Source organism: Poecile atricapillus, chromosome 4 (assembly GCF_030490865.1).
Source record: "Poecile atricapillus isolate bPoeAtr1 chromosome 4, bPoeAtr1.hap1, whole genome shotgun sequence".
NCBI classification, from domain to species: domain Eukaryota; kingdom Metazoa; phylum Chordata; class Aves; order Passeriformes; family Paridae; genus Poecile; species Poecile atricapillus.
In genome coordinates, this window is record NC_081252.1 from 32,226,850 (window position 1) to 32,251,333 (window position 24,484).

The 24,484-nt window shown below is 50.5% G+C and overlaps 2 protein-coding genes across 6 annotated transcripts; one reads left to right on the plus strand and one right to left on the minus strand.

Moving 5' to 3' along the window:
* The first annotated feature begins 64 nt into the window (after positions 1-64).
* Positions 65-9,337, plus strand: SPMAP2L (sperm microtubule associated protein 2 like). 2 transcript variants are annotated; one of them, XM_058838467.1, is made up of 9 exons: positions 65-113; positions 816-858; positions 2,922-2,972; positions 3,959-4,081; positions 5,644-5,757; positions 6,054-6,165; positions 7,205-7,336; positions 7,853-8,028; positions 8,611-9,337. In XM_058838467.1, the coding sequence occupies exons 1-9, from the start codon at positions 89-91 to the stop codon at positions 8,723-8,725; spliced, it is 891 nt and encodes a 296-aa protein (XP_058694450.1). In that variant the 5' UTR covers positions 65-88; the 3' UTR covers positions 8,726-9,337. The 2 variants fall into 2 exon arrangements, with proteins under 2 accessions (XP_058694450.1, XP_058694451.1); XM_058838468.1 differs by lacking the exon at positions 7,205-7,336.
* A 193-nt stretch (positions 9,338-9,530) lies between these two features.
* On the minus strand, positions 9,531-18,214 carry HOPX (HOP homeobox). 4 transcript variants are annotated; one of them, XM_058838469.1, is made up of 3 exons: positions 13,735-13,806; positions 13,294-13,469; positions 9,531-10,975 (listed from the first exon to the last, which is right to left on the minus strand). In XM_058838469.1, the coding sequence occupies exons 2-3, from the start codon at positions 13,435-13,437 to the stop codon at positions 10,898-10,900; spliced, it is 222 nt and encodes a 73-aa protein (XP_058694452.1). In that variant the 5' UTR covers positions 13,438-13,469; positions 13,735-13,806; the 3' UTR covers positions 9,531-10,897. The 4 variants fall into 4 exon arrangements, with proteins under 4 accessions (XP_058694452.1, XP_058694454.1, XP_058694453.1 ...); XM_058838471.1 differs by lacking the exon at positions 13,735-13,806 and adding an exon at positions 13,570-13,723; XM_058838470.1 differs by lacking the exon at positions 13,735-13,806 and adding an exon at positions 13,565-13,722.
* Between the last annotated feature and the right edge of the window lie 6,270 nt (positions 18,215-24,484).

The following is a 24,484-nucleotide window of genomic DNA, read 5'->3' on the forward strand; positions in this document are numbered from 1 at the left end:
CGGTGTCTGTGTGTGCGCCGTGTGTGTGCCCGGGCCCGCCGCTTGCGGGCGGGGCGGGCGGAGCCGTTGGCCGGGGCGGGGCCGAGCCATGGCGGCGGCCGGGGACATGTACGGTGCGTGGGGCCGGGGCCTCTACTGTGCGGTGCGTGGGGCCGGGGCGGGCGGGTCCCAGCGGCACCAGGACCCGCGGGCGGGGGCGGCACCTCCGCCGAGCCCCGACCCCGCCCGCCGTGGGCTCGGGCAGGGAGGATTCCCGGGCACGGTGGGCCGCAGGCGCCGGCAGGCCCCGAGCACGGCGGCGGGGACGGAGGGATGCGGCCCCGTTTCGAGGCCATCGCTGCCGTCAGGGCACGTGGCTGCACGTGTCGGCACGCCGCTGGTTTTCCTGTTATCCCGTATCGTACCCCACCCCCCGGGTGTTTTGTACTGGCACCGAGTCCCAGTTTAACGCAGCTGCTGTTCCCCCGAGGCTCTGCAAACCTCCCCTAGAAGCTGCTGAAGGCAGTGATAAGGGGTGGCTGCACTGAGTCAGGTGGGAGCCCGCAGGCTGGCGACCACTGGTGCTTGTGCCAGGAGAAGGATGTGGTGCTGGAGGTGCTCTATCCTGCAGCCTTGGGGCTGCCAGCATCCCCTCATGAGGCGCAACCACCGGAGAGGAAGGTACCAGGAAAAAACAATACAAACATCTGCTGAGCAACTATCCTGAGGAGATGCACAAACTTCATCTGCCATATGAATATTGCACGTAAAAGAGCAGGCAGCCCAGGCCCCGGGTGTTATCAAGCTTTTAAATTCACCTATTCTTGTCTTTGCAGTGTCACCTTGTTTACCTCGCATATGTGTACGCCCACGCAGCAGGTAAGAAGCCCTCCCCTCCTGGCTGGGTGTTCAGGCCAGTGCCCCATGTCTCTTGAGAGGGCTCAGTTGGGGATTTACACTGAGCAGTGAGTCAATATATCAGATGACACTGTGATAAACACTTGAGAGGAAATTATGCCTGGTTTTGCCCTTACCTCAGCTTCTGAAAAATGTCTGACCATCCTGCCCCTTCAAAACGGAAGCTGTGACTCTGCTTTACAAGGAATTGATCTCAGAAGGAGTTGATCTACCTTAAGCAATGAGTCTGTGAATGCTCAGACAGTAGAGGGGAGGTGTTTCCATGTGTGGCTGAAGCAGGGCCTCGTTTTCCTTGCTGGGAAGCATGAGCAGGCCCAAACAAAAAAGCTCCACCAGGGTTGTCTTGTCAGTGAGGTGGTTTAACCCCTTCAAGTTGCAGAGCTGCTGTAGGTACACCCTGAGTGAAGATGCCTTTCTGTCTAAAGCTTTTGCCATGATAAATGTAATCTTTCTTTTTATAATTGGAAAAAAGAACAAAAGAAGATTGTCAAGTGAGTTGAGAGACCTGATCTGAATGTATGTGTGCCTCATTCCTTGGTTGGATCATGATGCAAGCTTTGCACAGCAGTGTGGGGCACTAGGGCCATGTGCATGTCATGCTAGATTTGGCTATGGCTGTGTGCTGAGTCTGTGCCAGCAGCTGAGGAAAAGCAATGAGCCTGCTTGCAGAGATAGTGCCAGCTCTGCAACACAGCTAGGCTGGGGGGGAGCTCTGAGTGCTAATCCTTCACCCCACTGCAACTTTGTAAGGAAAACCCTCTGGGGACCTGCTTGGGAATAAAGACCCTGCTTGGGTTTTGGCTCCTGAAATGACGTCTGCGTTCCTGACCGTGTCCTGTCTTGAACTGGTGGCAGGGGGCCAAAGTCCTACAGGCAGTTGCCTCTGTGGGATCTCAGCAGGAGCCGTTTGCAGCGCTGTGGCCCGAGTTAGGCGTGACAGGCATCTCATGCAGTGATGATGCTGTAACAGCAGCCTGCCATTTCAGGGATCTCTGTGGTTCTGAGCTCTCCAAAAAGCATTTTCCAGGGCTTGGCATTTTACTAGCAGTATTAGCCCCATCAGAGAAACCACAGATGTGTCCCCAAAGCACAGATTGTTTTCTGTTGGCAAGTATCTCTCTCTAGTGGTGTCCTTGCTCTTCTCTAGAGCCATGCTGCTGCATTACCAGGTGATACAGAGCAGGGAAGCGATGCCTCAGGCTTCCACCTTCTGTGCTTTTTCCATGGTGGGGCACTTCCACAGCTGCCTGCACAGTGTGGTTGCTTACCTGTGGCTGTGGGTAGGCACCTGTAGCCCCAGTGGGTGGGTATGGGCTTGGTCTGTGACAAGTTGTGTAACACACTTGTGGCACTGGATCATCTTGTTCTTCTCTCTGTACCAAGGCTCATAAAGTTCAGGCACTTCCCAGTCACTGGGATTTCAGGCCTCAGCAGTGATACCTGATCTCCATGAAAGGTTTTAGTCTGCTGTATTTTCAGTAAAAACATTTCCCGAGCTGCTCCTAGGGCAGAGATCATGTATGTTCCTGTGTCTATATAGCATCTAGGTCCTCTGTGCTAAATGGACTGAAATAAAATGTGTTCCTAAAGCCAGGTGGAAACACAGTGCTGTCCCCCTGGTGCCTTTTAGTAAACCAGGACAGAGGTGATAGCAGATGATTGTTCATTTGGGCTCCCATAGGCTGGGAGATCATCCTTTTTGTACCTGTTTCACGGTAAGTTATTGACCAGAAAAGTTCCTTCCCACTCTTCTAGCTATCTGTGGAGGCAGAATTGCAAATTTGTGTCTCTGCAGTCCAAGAGAAAACACAAAAATTCATGGGCTGGTGAGTTTGCCAGATTAAATGGCTGGAAAGTACTTGAGGAGAGAGGTCCTTAAACACACTCTCTCAAGGGAATGAAGGCAAAAGCACAGGGGTTTGAGAGTGTTTATATGGCTTTGAGTACAGCAGTAACTTCTTTATGCTTTATTGGTTTAACTGTATGGTTAATGGCACGTTTCTCCTTTTTGGCAATTTTGGCAGGATACTTGAACTTGCAAAACCCAAGACAGTATTTCATGAAAGCAGTCCCACGTAAGTAGGTGCTCAAACGGCGCTTTCTCAAGGGCTGGGGACTGACGGGGCTCAGCCAGAGCAGACCCTTGGCCATTGTCTTGCTACTCCTTTCCGCTCTGTTCCTGGAAAAGCAGACTAAGGTGTTCCATACTTGAAGTGCTCCTTTCAATTTGCTCTTTGAAGTTCTCAATCAAAAACCTGGGCTTGACTCGAGCCTTGCCTTTGTTGCCCCATCTGATCTGAGCTGCCCAACTGAGATGTTGTGGGGTAGGATGGTGCAAGGTGACTGGACTGTGGGAGCCAGGCTGCTCTGTCCTGGAGGATACAGCCCAGCTTTAGGAACAGAGTTGCTGTCTGTGTGATGTGGTCAAGCTATAGCTTGACAAGTCAGGGCAGCAGTGTCTTGGTAACATCTCTGTTATCTGTGTGGGCCTCAAAAAAGGCTCCACAAACACATTGCCCTGCTGTTCCACTGTCCCAACTACCCTGGTACCCTCTCCCACCATGGCCTCTCAGTGAGGGATGAGCAACTCCAAATTTGCCCTGGGCACAGGAGAGTAACCACTAACCTGCTGTAAAACCTCACCCATTTTCCGTGGCACACCCTGACTGTAACATTATTACTATTTTTACTGTCATACCTGTGGTATAGTTAGGTGGTAATGGTGAGGCAAAAGAAATGCAATGATGAAACTCCCCCAGGGGTTTCAGAGATGTAATGAAATGACCCTTTCTGCACATCCACTGGTAACTAAAACCAGACCTATCACTTTAAAGCTCTTTTCTTTTTCAGTTGGCAACCACCAGCAGGAGAGTATTGGGAAATTTGATGCCACAGAAAGTGAATGCTTAGGGGGTGGTACTGGCACTTTGCAGGTGTGGGGAGCCATAGTGTGTGTGTCTGTGTGTGTGTGTTCCATCCTAGACAGGGAACAATAGCCCCAGCAAACACATTTCACACTCGTGCATGTTACTAAAATTTCACAACCTTGCTGTTCTTGTAGGCTTGTATGGGGAAACCAAGAGACAATATGGGCCCTCTCAGGGGGTGCTATGACAGCTCGACCATCTGCAAGAATATTGGCTCTATCCAGGCCCAAGGAATATTTTAGTACGTACCAGTGCAGGTCAGTGACATCCTGGGGAAGGAGGCAGCTCAGGGCATGTTCTTTAGGGGGCCATACTGGCTCCCAGGGAAAGGGGAGGTGCCATCTCCTCTCCTCAAAAGGCTGCCCCGCAAGCAGCTCCGTGGCACTGAAACTCACCCAGCTGTTTTGTGCTTGGAACAGGGGCTGTCTGAAGCAGGGAAGAAAGTGCTGTGGGAGCATAGTCACCCTGAGTACTTGACTTCCAAAATGGGGAGGAACTGGGGAGTGATAAATTTTGGTGCCCTTTTATTTCCTCATACCCACTTCCCAGCTGTGAGGACTTCTGCAATGCATAGTTGCTGGTCTGATTAGAGCTCTGGCTTCCCATCAGCTGCCCTAGGAGCTAGTCTTGATCTCAGTCTCCAAGCACAAGGGAGCATGTTTCTCTGTTATAAGAAAAATACCCATCCAACAGCTCTGCTTTGGTTTGAAGTAGACATCATGTGCATGCATGCATTCCTTGATGAAATGTGTGTGTTGCACCTGTGAGTAGAGAGGAATTGTCTCTAGAGTGTTCCCTGTCCCATTGGGGCTGACGCAGCCCAGCCAGGCACCTGGACACAGTTAATGATCCCCTGCATCCTCTTTAAGTCTGATCTAAATCTTTAAGTTAAGGTTAGGAAAAGAGAAATCTTGCAGTGTCCTGCTTCTGTAAGGAATCCAGGTCTCTTGCCTTGAGTTAAACCTCTGTTGTCACTACATGGTGAAAAACTAGACCATGTTTTGGAATTGGAATGAAAAATTATGTAAAAAATATAAATGACAGTGGTGCTGCATTACTTGAAGCAAGTCATCTGTAGATCTGTTGGAGGAGATAAAGCTTTTTTTGATTCAGGATGGTGGTTGCTAGGCTGTTAGAAGTCCTAGCAATGAGAATGGAGATGAAACTGTGTTGCACTCTTGGCTTTCCTCTACCTGCAGGGATGTCAAGACATGCATGTCTGTAGTTTTCTCCACTCTGCCACTATCACCAGTTACAGGCTCTCATCCTCCTGAGAGCTTCTGCCTCTTGCTAAAGATGTCCATATGACAGTCCTTCCTGCCTTTCTGCTTACCTCTACTTGCTCCTTCCCTGGCAATGACAAGCATATTCCAACAGTTATACTTGATTGAAAGCTGGATGAGCAAGGCACTAGGGGAGATACCAAGGTGAAAGGAGCTACGAGGGCACAAGGTGCTATCAAGACATTGTAAAAATGAGGTTTCTAAACTGTCAGAGCTGGCCAACATAAATACTGTTGGGTGTTGTGGGGCAGCTTCTTTAAATGGTCCAGAAAAAGCCTAGACTTTGAAAGCAATGCACTGAGGGTGCTTAAAAGAGGACTCTTCAGATGCAAATTGCATTTAAAGTGAGGAAATCTCAGGTGCAAATGCCTGTTTGTTCATGGCTTTTCCATGTGCACCAGTGCCAACTTTTGTACATGCAGCTGGCATGGATGTTTAGCCAGACTTAGGTTACCAAGTGCCAGGATCATGTTCTCTGCCAGTTGCCTTTTGCTAGCTCTTCTGTGCTGTTCCTCAAAAGCCTTCTTTCTGTACAGGTGCAGACCAATGATCGGTGGGCGTACCGCACTAGCAAAGTTTGGCTACCCTTCTGAACGGCTGCTGAGGTTGGCTGAACCTAAAAAACTCCCCACTGCTTCTCTGGTGAGAAGGTGAGAGGCTAGAAAGCCTACAGGGTGTTATAGGTAGAGCCTTGGGCCTTGTAGCATCAGTGCATCTTCAAAGTAATAAATGCAGGAACAGAAGATGGGTAAACAGAGGCCAAAATGCAGAGCAGGTTCTCTGCTGGGATTAGAACTTCTGGATTCTCTCATGGGATGAGTTCTACACTGGAAATGGCCACAAGACAAAGCTGCCTTCTGCTGCAGCAAATGTGAGGTTTAGACATCCCAGCTGCAGCCAGTGGGGAGCATCTTTGAGTGTCAGTGCCATGACTTTCTGCTTCCAGATCCCCTGAGTGGTCCGTGTCCCTGGCTGCACAGAACTATAATGCCTCCAAGCGCATACTGGAGCTTGCCCAGCCAAAGAAGGTGCACCCAGACTTCATGCCGCCCAGAGAGGTGAGGAGGAGGTTGAGTGAGATTTGGAGGGTACAGGGATGCAGCAAACTGTCCTGAGTTTTTAGACCCCATATGCCACCCCTGGATGTGCCCAGTGGAAGGGAGAAGCTGGTTCTGCTGGGGTTTATGACACTGGGAGAAACTGCCGTTTCAGAGAATAATGTTGGCTTTGCAAATCGCCTGCTGGGAGACAAAAACCAGCCAGGCTGGAGCAGGCTAGTATAGCAGGAGAGCCAAGGGAGGCATCTGGGCTTCATCCTCTGATAAAGCATCCTGGGAAGGTGGAGAAACCTGATGGAAATGACATGTTTAGCTCTTAGGGAGTAATCAGGTTTGTAGCTGGGCAGTTGTGCTCCTATCGGAGTACGCAAGGGGCATGAGATTGCAAATACTATGTGTATTTTAACTACATTTTACCAGAAGCCTAATTTATATTTCTGGGCTTGTTCCTTTTAGGTGGGTCATTGCTTTGGCAGGGGTGAAAGGGCTTGGAGCAATCTCAGATTACACTCATTTCCATGGCAAAGGCGACGGTTTCTCTATGCAGCCTCTGGAGCTGGGAAATAGGAGGCTGGGCTGGAGCAGGACTGGGCAACAGTGACCCTGTGAAAAATTTTGGAAGTCCCCCGCTGAAAAAGTAATCACATTTTCTGTAGGAATGAAGTGAACTGTACGAGCAAATTTACCCTGAAATCTGAGTGTCTCTCCTTATTAGGGAAGTTACGTGATTCAGCCAGGAAGATGAATATAAAAAACATGGAAGAAATTTCTCTGCAGTTTTACCTGGCTATACAGGCTCTCATTACAGGCACTCCTGTCCTGGCTCTGAGTGGGCAACAGCTAGGGAATCCCTATAGCACCAAAATTACTTAATAGTTTAGGTGAAAGAAAGATAATGGATTCTGGAAAATTAAGAGTGACCATGTCTGCAGAGGAAGGGTGCTGGGATGCTCATCCTTGTGGAGAGGGAGCATGTCTCTGTGGGCTGCTGTACAAGCTCTGTGTCTGCACATCCCTCCCCCATTCTGGACCTATGCAGGTGCCAACACAAGTTTCCAGCTTTGCAACCTCGGCCAATGCATCAGCACGGGTCCAGAAGCTCGCAGAGCCCTTGATCAGGGAGACGACCTGCTGCACTAAGCACACCCATCCTGGTGATCTCATCTCTTCGGTAAGGCTTCATCACCTGGGACCCTACATGGATGGGACTCTTGGCAGAGGGCACAGGTGCTCAATTGCTTGTGGCTCCCTCCATCCTGCCCTGGATGTGCTGCTCTCCTTGAGGCTGGCCTAGCTGCTTCCTGAGCTGGAAAGCAGGATGTGTGCTCCATTCAGAGCATGAACTGACTCCCAGCACATGTCCCCAGAGAATGGCAGAGCTGTGCCTAGCCTGCACTTGTGGAGATGGGGAGAGGTGAACAAGTGCCTAATGGGATCTCCAGTGCTGGGGGTGGGTTGGACAAAGGTCTGTGAGTAATAGGAGGCTGGAGGGCAGTTTGTGGGACTGGCCAGGCATTGATTTCTCCTTCTACAGTTTGCCTGGTGCCAGACACTGCTGAGGACAGGATCATGTCCCATCTGCCTGTGGTCAGTGACTGTGAACCTGGGAACACTGAGTTGGTTGCAGGCTGAGCACGTTTGAATGCCAGGAGCACATCTGAGGACCTTCCTCCCCATTCTTCCACAGGTTTCCAGGTCATCTCAGAAGGCAGTTGCAAGCCCTCGGACCATTGAGCTTTCGAAGCCAAAACAAGTCCATGCTAAGTACATGCCCCCACGGGATCCTGAGTGGCCTGTGACACAGGCTGCCAAGCATGCAGTGGCTACACCAAGGGTTGTGGAGCTGGCCCAGCCTACCACAAGGTAGATATGGCTTCCCCATCACAGGGAAATGATCAGCTGCCAGCCCATTTTGTGTGGCTCATGGCACCTTATTCATTTGTGTTTGGCCAGAGAGATTAGGCCAAGGTTAGGAAGTACTCTTCCACTTTCAAAATGTTTTCAAAATTTTATATGTCTGGATGTGGATGCTACATGGATTGCTGTTTAAAAAGCCCTTTTGAGGCAGAAGGAGAGTCAAAAGAGAAGAAACAGGAACTTTCAAATTCCAGCAGGAATTACTGGTTGGGACTTCTTATTAATTCCAATTATAAAAAGCAACCAACTGGCAAAGGACAGAGTGTAAAACATTCATGTTGCCCAGCATGTTGCAGCTGACCTCAGCCCAGTCTGCAGGGAGTGCTGGGATGTTTCACAGAGGGTGAGGGAATGCCTGGCTGTAGTGGCTGTGAGAGATATCCCTCCCCTGACGACAGCAGTGGAGGTATGATGCCTTTTGTTTTGACAGGGAAGGGCAGGCTTAGGTGGAGGTGTGGCAGCTGGCAGGCAGCTGACAGCTGGCCTTGCTCCAGTGAGGATTAACCATCCCTACCCTCTCTCCTCCAGACCTCGTATGGGCTTGACTACACTCAACCCAGATGCATTCAAAGTGAAGGAGGCTGCTATAAAGGCAGCTTGTTCTCCACGGATCGAAGAACTAGCTCGACCAATTCAGCGCTAAGCACCCTCAGAAATGCTCCTGCCATCTCTCCACATCACCCCTTGGAAACATCACTCTCTCTGGCCTATGCTGTGGCTCGAAAATCTCCTTGAACACAGTGCAGAGGTAGCACTCAGCAGGAACACTTTCTGTGAGTTCAAATAAAAGCATCATTCCTTAAGAATAGTCATCAGGGAAAATTAACAGAACTCGACCTAATGTGGGAAGACTGTCCCTAGGATGTGTTATGTCTGGAGTTTCTCTCTTGATTGCTGTAATAGTTTAAGAAGTAATGAAACAACTGCTGGGGGAAGGCAGCACGGGAACTGTCCTTTCACATAGGGAAGTGTGGCAAACCAAACCCAAGAGCATGCAGTAAGCTGATGCAACACAACTCCTGAATTAGGGTTTAAAAATTTTTGCTAAAGTTTAGTCATCCTCTTACTGACACTCAGAAGTTTTGTGCTTGTGGCAGAAGTAGAAATACAAAAGGCTACAAAGTATGTTGAGTTGGCTTGGATTTGGGGCCTGTTTTCTCAAATGCCTGGAGAACAGGCAGATCCGGTTACGTAGGTGGGTGAAAATCTGTGTGGTTCAGCTACTCAGTTGTGTGACCCTGGGCAAAACAAGAGAGTTCTGCACTGGAATATTTGGAGCCTAACTCAAAAAAGCAGTATTCCCCTCAGAGTAAGAGAGAAGACAAGTTGCAAACACTTAGAAGGAAACAAGTATTGATGCCAGAGTCTGCAGAACAAATTCTGAGCTCCAGTTGGGTTTGTGGGTGAGTCAGTTTGGCAGCTGGATTGGAGGGGAACAACAGCCTGTGTGGGGCATGGCATAAGGAAGAATGCTTTTATCTGCTTCCTACAAGGTCAGTGTGTTTTGCACTGGCTGCCCAACCACTGATGACAGGCTGGAGATACTGAGGCACAAGAGATGCTCACCAGTAAGGGACAAAAGCCACAAATGAAAGCATATGGCAGTTTCAGAGACAATATATTTTAATCTTCCCTGTGTTAAGCTGATTCTCCTTCCAGAGGAATAGAGGCAGGTGACCACAAACCAGAAGGGATTAATCAGAGGATCCATTAATTGATTCAGTAATCCACTAAGTAGAGTGGTTCTGCAGCCTTTTGAACAAGGTAAGGTCACTGGGCAACGGTGCTGGTTATTTTTAGACCAGGCATTGTCCTGTGCCAAAATGGATGAGAGTTTGGACTTTGTGCAAGAGCCTCAGTGCAGCTGCATTCCTCAGGCTTGAGAATGGCCAGAAGGAGACTGGGGTCTCCTCCTAAAGCCCCCATGCTGTGGGGGAACCCCAGCACCACCAGCCTCTGTCTCCCCAGGGATTAGGAGGTGTGTGGGGCTGTGTGGGCTGCCATGCACGGACCCACGGGTGCCCTGGGAGACGAGGCTGCCCATGGCTGTCCCTGTGGCAAAGGGAAAACCCACTGTGCCCACTGAGGCTGCCTGGAAGCAACGTTGCCCTTCCAGAGGGAAGGAATCTGCCTCCTGTCACGGTGGCAGGGAGCACAAGAAGGGACATAATAGACCTCCTCTCATCAAAAAACATTGGGTTTTTATAATTACACTGGGAAAAATCCCAAAACACCCCGTGAGTTCTTTCTCTTTAGTGACCTTTAACAGAAAGGTAAAAAAGGCATTCAAGGGATGCCTGGCTTGGTCTGATTATGGTGTAGGACTTGCTTTGCCAGCATCCAGAGCTGATTCAGGCTTGTTGAGCCAAAACAGGTCACCTGAACAGCATACCTGGTTTTCCAGATGCCCTACTCTCTGGATGATCTGTACCTTAAAGTAGCACACATACTTTACCTCCGGGAATTGTAAGGAAAACAAATCTTTATTTCTTCCTTGTATATTTGAATATGTATCATGGCAAATTGTCTGCAAGCCTGGGACAAGGGCATGAAATTGCCTTTTCTTGTGCAGCTGCTGTTAATGGGTTGGGATCATTAGACAGGTTATCAGCCGTCAAAAGTTGTATACACACACGTATATATATATATATAATGGGTTTTTTCTTGTTATGTACATGTTAAATAAAATTTATGTTAAATAGCAGGGTATTACTTTGTGTCGCAAAACCTATTGCAACAGAAGAACCCCAAGGAAACCCACTCTGAAGAGCTTCACCATCCTTTATAAGAGGTGAGGGGACTGGAGCAGCATCCTCTAGTCCCTGACAGACCCGCTTTCTGAGGGCAGCCCTTCAGACTTCCTCCACTCCGCCAGGCGCTGCTTGAACCATTTCTGGAGAGAAAGAACAAAGCAGAGACTGAGTGCACTGGGCTGAGAGAAACTGCTGAGTAATTTTGCTAAAGGTGGAGGTGTCAGCACATGGGATGAGGCGAGGGGAACTCGTGATGCTGCTGCCTTGTGGCAAGGTGCTGTTCCCAGGCAGTACAGGCAGCCAGGATGGTCACTCCTGACCAAACGGTCTTGTAACCTATGTGTGCACCTCTTTCAAACTCATTTCTCTAGCTCTCTTCAGACCTTGACAGCGTGGGTGAGTCCTTATTATTGCTGTGAGTCCAGGTTTTTCTTGCAGAGTAAGGGATTGGCTAAGGAACTGGATGGTGTCTGTTTAAATGACTGGAGAAGTGAAACAATCACTTGCGGGTCCAAAACTGACAGGAATCAAAAGCTCACCTGTATCAGAAAGCATGAGAGGTACAGCACATTGGCTCTCAACAAATGTAAGAATAAATCTATTTTTAAAATGGTTTAAAAATTGTCTTAGTGTTCAGGCAATATGCACATCAATGTTAGCAGTAACTTAGCACTATGTCTGTTGTAACTTAGCGTCTGGAAGCCCATTCCGAGAGCTGCTGATGCCACTTCAAGGCAGCCACAATTTAAAATATTAGATAAAATGTATCTAGTTAAAGCTACACTACCTAAGAAGAAAAGTAAAAAAAAAAATATAATTCATGTGCCGGAAGCACAGCTCAGCCTTTTGTTTGGCAACATGCCTGTGATTCCTTTTGTTGCAGCTCATTTTGTTGCTATATTTGTTCATGGTTATTTTTGAAGCCATTATGGTCTGTAATGATACAACCACGGTGCTCTCTACAAGTGTCCCTCACACTGCCTTTGACCACATCCAGTCATATGATTGACAGCCTAGCCTCCTCTCAAAAATTACACTTTCTATCCTAAACCATCATGTCCTCTTTGCATCTTATTGTTACTGAATTTTTTATTAAAATGGCTGCTATTTCTAGATGATAAAGCACTCCAGATGTCAGGGGCAATGATTCTCTGTGTTCTACGCAATGCAGGCACTTTGCAACTCGCCACCCCAGCCTTGATCCTGTCCCTAACATGACCTTCGTCTCCAGATCTCTAGGAGCACTCTTGACTAGTGGGAAAAGATAGCTATCAGGAAAAGACTTTTAAGACGTCTACAGAGATGTCCTGGGTGCATATGACCTTTGTTTACAAGTTGCTGTAGGAAAAAAAAAAAAAAAAGAAAAAAAAAAGGAACAGTGCCATTTCTGTGGAGAAAAAGGTATTTTAGGGGTGCTGCCTCAAACAAGCAGTGATTGATACCTCACCAAAGCATAGTCCATTCAGTCCATTCCAGCTGAGGACTATTAGTGCAGTGGATGCTGTTCCAGCATCTTTTCCTGGGACAGGCTAAATGCTGACATTGCCAGCTTGGCTTTTCTACCCCTTTGGCTTTGCTGAGGGAGAGCCAGGCTTGGCAGCTCTCTGCAAACTGCTGCTAACTTTCCAGTGGGTTGGATTTCTCTTCTATACCCATAAATGCTGCTAGGGGTGTAGTAAACACCTGCATCGCAATGAGCTGCACTGCCACCTGAAGGAACTGGGAAGAAGCCGTTTGCTTCTGAAGCCCATGGTAGCCCACAGGTAGCCAGCTGGAGCACCTGTAGCCCACAGGTAGCCAGCTGGAGCTGGTGGAACTCCCAGACAGTGGCAGCCTGTCCCTGTGGAGGGGTATTTGGAGGTCTCTGTGTCTCCTGGAGAGGCTGACATGTGGGCTTAGGGATGCTGAGGCAGAGGGTGCACAGCCTGAGCATGTCCCACAGCACATCCTGCAGGAATTGCATCTATCCTCTATCTGTTTTAAAATGACAGTAGTTTCTTCAGACCTTGAAACCAGCAGTAGTTTGTGCATCCCAGACTATCAGAAATGGTTTGGAAGAACAGCATGCACGGGTTGTACATTCAAGAGCAGAAACACACGGAGTGCAGGAAGGATGTGGGGTACAGGGAGGTGCTGTGTTGCAGTAGAACTCTGTGGGTGTAGTTAGGGGTGTGCTGGGGCTTGCAGCAGTGCAGAGGAGACTTGTGGGTGCAGTGAGGAGTGTGCAGGGTGCACGGTGGTGCAGGGAGTGCAAGAGGGAGCAGATGGGGCACCGAGGAGTGCAGGCAGTGTGGGGGGAGCATGAGAAGGGCAGGGGCTGCTGTAGGAATCCTGTGCAGGGGACAGACAGGTGCAGGCGTACGACAGAGAGACCAGGACAGGCAGGAGATGTGGGGCACAGAGGCATGCAGGGGGAGCAGGGCTGGTGCCAGGGGCAGGATGAGGGGCATACACTCACCAGAGTTTGCTCCTCAGAGAGCCCGGTCTCAGCAGCGATGAGGCACAGTGTGGTGGGGTCAGGATGCTTATTCACCTTGCAGAAGTGGTACTCCAGGATCTCCAGCTGCTCCTCAGTGGGAATCACTGGCTTTTCCATGGCCATCTCCTCCTGGGGCAGGGCTATGGGGCCAGGCACTGCAGAGAGGGGCTGGTGTCACTGCTCAAGCTGGGAGTGGCCACTGGGGCCACACTTGCTGAGCCCCAGATTTGCCATCCGTGTCCCCACCAACCTCACCCCCCCGGCCCCGGCTGTGGCCTCAGGCTGCAGCAGGGCTCAACTCCCTTCCCAAAGACATGCCAGGGGGCTCAGCGGGGAGCACCAGCCCCGCAGCAACTCCTGTCTCCATTTCCTCACTGCAGCGACCACACGCCAGCAGTGCCCAGCGCTGAGCTGTCTCACCATCCTCAGCTGGCAGGAAGCTGCAGGCTGCTCAGCACTCCCCTGGTGCTGTATTTATAGCCAGTGTGACTCCCATGGGAACGATTCCTGTTTACAGCCGTATTTAGGCCTGGGCGTCACTTAGGAGTGATGTCACACCAATGGGCATGTTCAGGGGGTTCATTTAAAGATATTAGCTAAAAAACATTATTTATCCTCTGGGTGAATGGACAATATCTGCTGTCTAACCTAGTGGGTTGTTGCTTTTTTTTTCCCTACTTCCCAGTAATTCCCAGACAAGTTTGTGCAAAGGAATGATAAAACAGCATACAAGATCTTCTGGGAGCATGGCCTTCGACCCAACAACCACTCTATTTCCTCTCCTCAGGGTCAGTGTCCTGGTCCTTCTCTTAGCAGTATGGCCGGACACCACACAATGCTGGCCACGAGAAGGTAAGCTGCATTGTTTGAAGTAATATTTACCACATGTGGGCATAAACAGTCCTGTTGTGCCTGAGCATCACTGAACTGGCTGGCTGGTTGGTTGGTTGCTTGGTTGGTTGGGTTTTGGTGCATAAGTGTTCAAATCCTTGAGGACTGCACCCAGTGTATGTCTGATGGTCAAGCACTTGCTGCCTCTGACTGTGGTCAGTCCTAGGTGCCCCCAGCAATGGCAGCATCAAGAAGCCCATGTTTTCCTCCAGAGTAACATTTGTCCCACTTGTGCTTTGCATAATCTCTGTAAGATTTGGCCCAAAAGAACAAGCAAAACACGTGCATCTTGCTACGTCCCACACCTCTCGTCTGCTGGGCTCCAGGTTTGCTTTCACTCGAGGGTCGAGCTTGCTAATTCACTCAACTAAAACACGAGGCACTGCCCCCACACAGCATGCACAAGTCCCTTGATGCTGAATCACTGCGGTGTTTTTGAAACCAGGCTGTGGGGTACTGGCAGGGGAGGAGCTGGTTGCAAAAATGTGGCCTTTCTTGATCTGCTCTCCTGCTGTCCCAGTTGCCTGGCCCATCTCTGTCAGGTTGGCTGGTTGGTGTTGCTGGCTCTCCAGTGCTGCCAGGAGCCCTTGGCCCTTCTTGGGACTCCTGTGAGCCATCTGCTGCAGACCTGCCCTGCCCCTACACTGGAGTCCAGCTTTTCCTTCCCTTTGGCTCTGGGTTATAATCCTGTAACATCTATCATGCTGCACTCCTACTCCATAGGTTTAAACCCAGCTGCTTTCTTGGTTGACTGCTAACTCACCTTAAGGTACCCTGGAGTACTGAATGCCCCAGGGCTTTCACTTGCTGACAGAACTTCTAGGATGGAGCTCAGCTTCAAAACTGTCTTGCAGCTTGTGAAGAGCCAGGCACAGTGAGAGGCTGGAGAGATCTCCTTTGCACTTTACCTCATAAAGCAAAGATCCCCCTGAGCCTCCTCTACAGAAAGTGCTTTGACTAATAAAGAATCCTTTGGCATTTGAGTAGGGGCTTATAAATAGACCAGGGCTGGTTGTGAAACAGCCCACTCTGCTTGAGTCACTTGGTAAATACAGATTGTAACACAGTGGTTGCGTAACATTGGAGCACCTCTGAGCACAATGGAGTGCTGCTATACAGTATCACCCACCAGCCCTGGGTGGACTGAGGAAAGACCATCTTTAAGCCCAGGTACTGCAAGTTAAGCTGGACTTGTCTGTGGAGCGTTTTGCAGCTGCCTGGGTTTTCCTGGGGTCAGCTCAGTCCAGAAGCATCCATATAGGAAGGGGGCAGTCATAATTCAGTTCCTCATTCATGTGAGGTAGTAGGAGTCTGCTGAATGCTGCTCACCTACCTTAGATGTTTGTAGACCTCAGGAAAAGATGCAAGGGCAGAAGGAGGTCCCCTGGACTTGAGGTGCTGCTCTCCAGTACTGTGCCTGCTAGGCTCTTCATGAGGTCAAAATGTAGATGAGGCCAAGCTCAGGCCACAAGTCCTGCCTCTCCTTTTTGAAGCACACCACTGAGCCACCTGCCCTTCTCATAGAAAGCCCAGCCACAAAGGGATCCTCATCACCTCCAGATCATGCATCTAGCCTGGGCCACCAGCAGCAACATGCCTTGGCAGTTCATAAATCATTGTTTGCAGCCTGCTGCATTAATGTGCATTGATGTGTGTGCATGGATTTGCATAGGAACACACGCTTCACCTTTCATGTTTCACCTGCGCAGCTATTTCTGCTTCTGATTACCTCCGGGTTCCTGAGGAGTTTCCCCGTAGGACACAGTATCTTTTACCTGCTGGCAGCTCAGGGTGCCCCAGCATGTGGGATGTGATACCTGAAGGCTTTTCTTTGTGTCCCCTCTACCCCTGCTCCGGAAGCAGAACAGCTTTTACCTCTCAAGGCTGTGAGATGGATTTCAGGAAAACACAAGAACACTGGGGCTCCTGGAGGGCTCCACATCACTCCACTGCATCCTAGAGACTTTCAGGAGCCATGTAACCCCTGTGCAGCATATGGCCTCTAGCACTTGGCACCTCCTCAGTGCTACAAACTGGGGGTATATGACATGATTTGAGGGCACCAGGAGTGCCTAAATGCTCTGACTGGCTCTATAGAGACCACTAATCACCTGCCCACTACTTAAACAGAGCCTCATTTAAGCCCAGGCATGCAGCCTGGCCTTCAGGCTGTCCAACACCTCTCCTCTGTACAGGAAAGGCTATTGTCTCACATTTCTATAAGCCTGGTAGAAATATGGAGACTCACAGCTGTTTGGCTTAGCTGCTGAAAAGCATCACTTGCCACTGCTTTTTTCCTCTTAAATTTTTGATAACATTGGAAAAAAAAACCAAAACAACAAGGCTTTTTCAGTGCAAGGAAGGTTAGCCATTCAGAAGGGCTGTGGGGCTGCAGTTGTCATTCAGCTGGGCTGTACTCACCCAGGCAGAAATGACAATGCCAGATGCACTGTCACAGGGAAACCACCACACCTGCTCTGTCCTAAGTGTCAAACTAAAGACCCCTGGGGAATTCACGCTTGGCTCTGACTGTCTGGGTTTTAGGCAGAACATTGTGAGAGCAGAAGCTTGCAAGTGGTTCAGTGGTTGCCTGGGCTGTGGGCAGCTCCATCCAGCACTGCTATGTATGTACATGACAGCACCTGGTGCTCTTAGTGTGGCTGATAGGGCAGTAAAATGCACCTCCAGGGTCATTTTGGAGTGAGCAGACAAAAGGCAGTGGCTGATGGACACAAGTTGCAGCAAGAGAAAGTCTTATTATAAATATATAGTACTCTGCCCATGTCCTGTGGTTGCACCCAGCTCCCCAGAAACACCCTGGGGTTACAAGCAGGACTCCTAGCTCTGGCCTGAAATGGGAGAGGACATCTTTCTGTCTCCCAGCATGCTTGCCCAGCACTGCTAGTGCAGTCAGTGTTTACTATCCTGGCAGAAATCTGCCACTTTTCTAGAAAAGACATGGTCTCTGTTTGCTCAGCTTTGCTTTTTTGAACAGTAGTCACAATAACTGGCTGGCTGTGCAACTCTAACGATGTACTACACCCAATGCCCCTAGAAATCTCTCTGAGCAGTAGCTCCTGCCAAGCTGATGGGGCTCCATAGCTTCTGCTGGGCTTCTTGACCCCTTTCCCAGTGCTCCCACTGTCAGGGCTGGGATGCGACTGGAGGCATCTGCGTCTGGTTTTAGCTTGCAGCTACTTCCTGCCGCTGCAGGGATCAAAATAGCAGTTCTCAATGCAAACGAGCCCTCTTACCCTCCCTTGCTCTGCTGCAGAGCCGTGTCCTGTCCTGAGCTTTGCTCAGCCTCCTGCTGTGGGGTGGCTGTGGATAACGTCAGCCAGCATGGCGCACAGGATAAGGTGGGACAGAGGCTTTAAAAATAAACAGGGCCCTGCCATAAATAAGGAAAAAACACCTGTCATGCATCCTGTAAACTACCCGTCCAGTCTTTTAGAAGATAATATCAGATGGGAACAAAGCAAACAGGAGCACAGCAGCTGCTGCAGCAGAGCAGGACCCCACGGTGGCCCATGCCTGGGGTCTCTCCTGCCTGGTGCTCTTCTGCCTGCCCCGGGCATGAGCCTTCCTGCCCCGCTGGGTGCAGCTCCGACCTCCTCAGCATCAGCATTCACAGGGCAGCACCTCCCTCCATCCCCCCCATCCCCAGCTGCAAACCCACCCCAGCACCCCCAGCTCGGAGCCTGTGCTTACCTGGAGCTGGCAGGGACCAGAGGTGTGTAAAACAAGAACCCCGCAGGTCCTTGGGTGACTGCTTAAGTATCTGCGTGTGTGTTTGACAGGCGGGGACCTGAAAAACCTGCCGCAAATCACAGGAGCTCCCGGGATCCACAGCCACTCTCTGGGCTGGTAATTCAGGTTTGGCACCCGCTGCCTTTGGCAGGGCTCCGCGCGTGGTTGTGCGCGCCGCGGGCTCCCGGTGGCCCGGCAGCCGTCGGGGCGCGTCCCGCCACGCTCGGGGCCCGGGACCCGGCCCCGGCCGGGGCTGTTTCCTGCGGGGGTACAGGAAAGGGGCAGGCGGGGTGCGGCGGAAACAGCGCTTCGTAGAGCGGAGCTCCAGCCGAGCCCGCCCGTCCCTGCCGGCCGCGCTGCATCCCGCTGCAAGGAGCCCCGCTGCCGCCTTTGCTGATGGAGCCCGGCAGCGCTCGCTACTCCGCAGGGCTGGACCTCATCTCGCTTTGGTGTCTTGCAAATGGTGCGTCCAGGTTTAACATTCCTGAGTCTGCTGTCACTTTAGTCAGCCCTGGTATCCCCGCCAGGCTGGGTGTAAGGGCAGGAGTGGGTCCTGGATCTGACCTGCTGCTGTAGCCCAAGTGCCTGGATGGGGATGGGGATGGGGAGGAGAGCGGGGCGTCCTCCTCTGCCAAAGACCTCTCCTCGATTAAAGTGGCCAGGAGCCCGCAGTTCCCAGTGGGGTCGTCTGGAAGCAATAGACAGCGGCTTAAAAGGAGGCACCTTGTGGGGTGGAGTGCAGTGGGGAGGGGCGGATTTTTCTCTCAGTTTGTAGACAGCTGGAAGGGGATGCTGGAAAATCAGAGAGGCCGAGGAAAGAGCTTATGAAAAATTGAGTACGGCTTGCAGTGGCTGACATTATCTGCCAGAGAAAAACTCAAACTGGCACAGAAGGCAAAAGCTGTGGAACTGTCTGGAGCCAGAGGCAGGGAGCCGTGACCTTGGGGAGAAGTGGCTGGACAAATCCCGGCAAGAAACCCGCCATATGTTTAGCAGTGAGCCAAGACCATCCTGAAGAGGTTTTGCAATGCCGAGGCAAGGGGATTGCAAAGAGATCTGTGCCAAAGGACAGGCAGACCCGTGCCAGTTTTCCTAGCAGGATGACATTGATAAAGCGTGATCAGGAGATAGCGTCACTGCCTCATAAACCAAATGGTGCTGTTCAGAGAGGTTTTTGGGGGAAGACTTGATCCTGCATGCCTTGGGCAGGCACCTGGCCAGAGGAATATGTCCTGTTTATCACTGGTGCTAAGCAACAGAACATGGGTAGCAATGGGTGCGCACAAGCAGATTGGATGATGTGTCTGGGGGGATGGCTCCCATAGCCGTGGCTGGGGGCATCAGGATGCATTCAAGGAGGCTGGAGCAGACCCCTGCAGCAGGACTCACCTTAGATTTCAACCCCAGTGTGGGAAAGTCCAGGCAGAGGCCCCAAACTGCATACTGACATGTCCTTGTGGGAGCTCACAGGGATATTGCTACTTATCTGCCCTATGTCTGTGCTCTGCTTTGGCATCTACTCTTGGCCAGCCTTGATGACAGAACAGATGGGAAAATATTCTGGTCCCAGAAAGATTTTCCTATGTTTGTATGCTGTCTTTTTTTTCCTTCCGTGCATGTGCTCCAAGCGTTGTAAAATGTGAGTAACCTGGCCCGCAGGAACAGGATAGGCTCCTCTCTTCCCTTGTTTATTACTGACAAAGGAGAGAAAGCCTTTAATGTGGAAAAACCCTTTTCTCTTAGCCTGTGAACCCAGCCCAGACTTGCACTGGGAACACTGGCAGTGACGTGTTTCAGACTGAGACACCCCATTGAAATGGTTCCAGAGTTCTGCAGTGACAGTATGAAAGTCATGTCACAAATCTGTTCACATCTGGCTGGCACACATTAATGCTTTTCTGACCTTTTCTGAAATCTTTTAGGCCCCATTTCTTCTCCTGGGAGAGGGTCGAAGTACTGCTGGAATTTATGTCTCACCTGATATGAAGAGATCCTGTCCCCAGAGGATGTCCTTTGTCAGCAGAATTAGATTAAATAGAAACAAAATGAAGGGTGCATCCAGGCACATCACAGAGAGTTTTTCCTGTTGAGAAGTACAGCTGTTGTGATGTGCATTTGACAATTTTGCATAATAGTGTGGCATTGCAGGGAGGGGTTGGCAGCTGCAGCCTGCATTCAGCACCCCGCTCCTCCAGACCCCTCTCACAGAGGCTTGAATATCATCCGTGTTGCTCCATGGTGAGATATTGACTGAAGTCACTTTTGGGGGAAAGGTGGGGTGGCCATTCGACACACAGCTCATGCTCATCCTGACCCTGTTGTTGTCCCTTTAACACTGCATGGAGACAGAATGGAAAAAAACATGGAAATGAGAGGGGGGAAGCAACTTGTCAAGCCATCAGGATAGAACGGGATATAACATAGCTTTTCTGATTTGTTCATATTTCTTCCTTTTTATGCATGTGTTTCTCTTGAATTTTGCCATGTTTTCTTTCCTGAAAATGAGGCTTAGCACCAGCATCCCTTGTCTGGGGATTACGTAGAGATTTTTTTCCCTTTTCTGAGTATGTGAATTAATAAAAATATGTGCTTTCCAGACTCCACCCCAACCCAAGTGTCAGAGAGAGTGCAAGAGCTGCCCTTCTCCTTCTGAACACCCCAATGCAAAGGAAAACCTCAAAAGCCATCTTCTGTTTTGTTTTCCAGTGTGGGTTTGTTTTTTTTTTTCCTGATGTGCTGGGGTTTTCTGGCCACTAATCAAAAAAAAAATGTGGTTGGAAACAAGGCTTTACAGAATATTTTGGCTTACATTCAGTTAGAGAAGCATTTTCTAACTAGCCAGTACTGACTCACAGGACAACTCTTGCAGCTAACCAGATGAGACTTCTACCTCCATACCCCACTTGCCCCAGAACAGCCTAAGAGATTGGTTGTTCTTCAGGGTTCAGCTGGCAATTGCCTTTGTTGGACATCCCAACACACAAGAATTTGACTGAGTCATTGTTCTTTTGATCAGTTTTTCCCCTAGGAGAGCAGCAACACTGGTTGCACCCCAAGAACCAGCAGCACACCGTGCTTACCCAGACAATGCCCTGGGCAGGGGGAAGAGAAGGTGGGCACAGGTGGCTCCTTGCTGCTGGAGCAGGGCTGTTGGCCTGGGCTTAGCAGCTGCCCCTTCTGCTCTTTCCATCATTCATTTCCCTTTGGTTTTAGTGGGCAGGGTTCAGCCTGTCTCTCCTCAGCAGCAGAACAGATCCAGGCCAGGCAGATACTAATCAGATATGACTTCCAATAGGATCCCTGCCTTTAGTCTGTCCGTGGGATACAGTTGTGTGGATGGAAGCGGCAGTGTTTTATTATTCCTCCCGTTGTTCCTGTACTTCTCAGAGAACACTGTCATCTCATTGGTATTTCCATGTGCAATCTCTGCCTGGGGTACAGTCTTCCTCCCTACTCTCACTAACCAGATAGTTTTGAAGTGACTAAACCGGGAGTTGATACGTGCAGTTCCTTGCCGGGAGGATTTTCAGCAGCGCTGCCGTAGCTCGTAGGCAGAACGTGCTGCAGCACGCAGAGACAGCCGGCAGGGCATCATCACACGTGGGAGCTGCTGCCGTGCCCAGCCCAGGAAAACACGGGCTCCGGCGCTGGTGAGAGGCAGGGAGGGAGGACAGAGTAGACCTGCAGATCTGCTCTCTGCCCTGGGGGTGCCAGGGGTATGTGCAGGGGAGCGAGCCCTTCCCCAGACTCGGATGGCTGTGCACTTTCTAGGGAGCAAGTCAGGGAGACGGGGGGCTGGAAAACATCCACTGAAATCTGTTCTGTTGTGAATCTCTAGGCTGAAGCTGCCTAGTTTTGGAGGTCCTGACTCAAATACTTCAGTGATCAAATACTTCAAGTCAAATACTTCAAGGTCAATGAACTTTATGCCCCCCCGATCAGGGAAGAGCTGTGTCCAAACACTTGCCTGCCACCAATATTGTGCACTCAGTTGCAGCAGGAATGCAATCCTGAAGATCTACTTCGAGGGTCTCAGCAGGGCGAGCACAAGTGCTGACCATTCCTGACTTTCCTCAGCCTTCACCGTGAGGGTCCAGGACCACATTTTCTGCTGTGCTGTCCCACGCTGAGGAGCCCCCAGGTGCCTGGCCCTCGTGCCCAGCTCATGGCAGCAGTGCCATGCAGCTGGCAGCCTGTGGTTTCTGTTGGACCAGTTTGGGCAGGCACCTGTGGAGGGGCAGCTCTGGTGCCACCAGCTGCTGGGGCATTGCCATAGGTGATGAGCAGGATGGGTCATCTCTGTGTGACACAGCCCCTGTGGCACCTGTGGTGCCCTGTGACACTGGCAGACAACTAGAATGACTTGCAGGGCTGACAATGAACATAATGGAGACTCTGCTGGGTGTCAGGAAGTGGCTTCAAGGGCCCTAAGCAATTAACTTTAAAAATTTTGTTCCCTTTAGAAACCTGGTTGCTAAAATGGGCTCCGGGGAAGCTGGCACTCACAAAGGATGCTAGCTGCCCACAGTCTTGTCTGCATAGCTGGCCATAGGGACAGCTGAGAGAGCACAATAGAAGCACTCACAGATGCCTTCCTCATTGCTCTGACTGCCTCATCACCCCAGGGAGTGGGTCATCCTCAGTGGGACATCCCCCGCTGCTGGGATCTCCCCGCTGCTGCAGCTCTGGGGGCTCAGGCACCCCCCTGTCGCAGGGTTGGCTGTGTCTAGTGTGCCTGGCAGAGAGGCTCCAGGATGGAGAGGGTGCCCTTGCCATGTCTCTCAGGGTCTGGTGACTGGGCTGGAGGATGGGGGTGCTTTCCAGGGAAGGAATATGGGAGCAGGGTGCAGTGCTGCACAGGCAAGCAGCTGGAGAGTGCTCAACCCATGGGAGAGCCCAGCAGGCTCAAACAAGCACAAACAGCCTGAGAAACCTGAGCTAACGAAGCCGTACCTGCACCACTGCTTAGGGAAGTCACACTCTTGTCACAGCACGTCTTTTAGTACCTTGTCCTGCTGGAGGGAAGTGGTTTGGGGGACACCCAAGGCTGGGGGGGACAGTTCCCATCAGCAGCAAGGGCAGGTTCTGAAGGCTCACAGCCAATCTGAGGCTGTTTGAAGGAGAAGGAAGGCTTCTGGCACTGGCGTGGGATTGCTCTCATGTTGCTCCAAGTGCCTCTGTGCCCATCTCTTGGCTGGCTGGTACTATATACAGCCAGTCTATCTGGCTTCTCTGGGTGGGTTTTTCTCCCTTCTTCAAAGGCTGTTTCTTTTCCTAGGCCTAGTCCTGGCTAGAAGGATCCTGTCCAGGGGAGGCTTTATGTAGGGCCATGTCTCCTGTTTCTCAGGTCTCTGGCCTGGCCACAGAAAGCCCTGCTCAGAGGGGTGGGCATGGCAGGACTGAGCTCAGGGAGCCCACTGGAGAGCTGTGTCCCCTGTGCTACTCCTGCTGTCCAGCACAGGCCTGTCTGCATGGCGAGGGAACACCGGAACAGACTGTCAGGGGTTTCCAGAGTCTGCTTCCCTTGAAATGTACTTCACTTAGTAGATACTCTTTTAGCAAGATACTAATTCTAACCTCTGTTGCCCATTCACCTGTTCTGCACATAGAAATGGATTTGCTGACTTGTGTGCCTGACCATGGCAATTGTGAGCCATGGGGAAAATAGAACACACAAGGGGCCAGCTCTGCTCTCTGTGCCCAGCCTGCTGTTGCATTGGAAATGTTGGTGACCTGGGAGTAGGGACACACAGGAGACACCTGGTGTGTAACTGCTCACAGCCTGCTGGTCTCTGCCAGATGTTTTTCAATCCTGTCATTCTGAAGACCTAGAGGCTTTCTTGAGTCTCTGGAAGTGTTTTATCTGTTCTGAATAAAGTACTCCCTAATAATAATAATATATATTATATATGAAATAATAAATCACTCCCTAACGGCAGACTGTTGACCCTAAACACTCATTTCATGATGTTTTCACCCAAGGAAATTGAATGCAAGAGATGGGAAGCTAGGCAGAGGGCTCAGAGGCATTTTTCTGCTGTGCACCTACACACAGCACTCCAGATAACTGAGGTGCTTTCTCATAAGCAGTCAGACCTGTTGGGGTGGTTCTGGTGGTTCTGATAACACCCGACTTTGGGCAGCACAGGTGCTGGTTGCAAATTCACCTGCCTCTTGCTATTGCAAACTGCAGAATAAGTGAGGTGGAAATGACCTCTCCAGGTCTCTAGTCCAACCTCCTGCTCCAAGCAGGGACCTCTAGGTCAGGTGCCTTAGGATTGTGAGCAGTGGAATTGTGAACATCTTGAAGAATGTTGTTCCTAAAACCTCTACATGTTTCTGTTCTAGTATTCCTCATGGGAAATAATTTTTTTCTGGTATTTAACAAAATTTTTGCACGTGTACAAGGTCCCTATTCTAGCCCATTATTACTTATGTGTGAGTTTTTTTCCCTTATTGGTCCATAGCAGAGTCTAAAGGCAATGTTTGTCAGGGGACAATAATTTTTTTTTTCCCTCCTCATGAGCCC

Excerpts from the sequence above, each read along its gene's own strand:
- SPMAP2L (XM_058838467.1), top strand. The coding sequence starts at position 89 with ATGGCGGCGGCCGGGGACATGTACG. Across the intron at positions 4,082-5,643 it reads TTTAGTACGTACCAGTGCAG|GTGCAGACCAATGATCGGTG; the intron begins GTCAGTGACATC and ends CTTTCTGTACAG. Across the intron at positions 5,758-6,053 it reads ACTGCTTCTCTGGTGAGAAG|ATCCCCTGAGTGGTCCGTGT; the intron begins GTGAGAGGCTAG and ends TTCTGCTTCCAG.
- HOPX (XM_058838469.1), bottom strand. The coding sequence starts at position 13,437 with ATGGCCATGGAAAAGCCAGTGATTCCCACTGAGGAGCAGCTGGAGATC. Across the intron at positions 10,976-13,293 it reads TCTCTGAGGAGCAAACTCTG|AAATGGTTCAAGCAGCGCCT; the intron begins GTGAGTGTATGC and ends CTTTCTCTCCAG.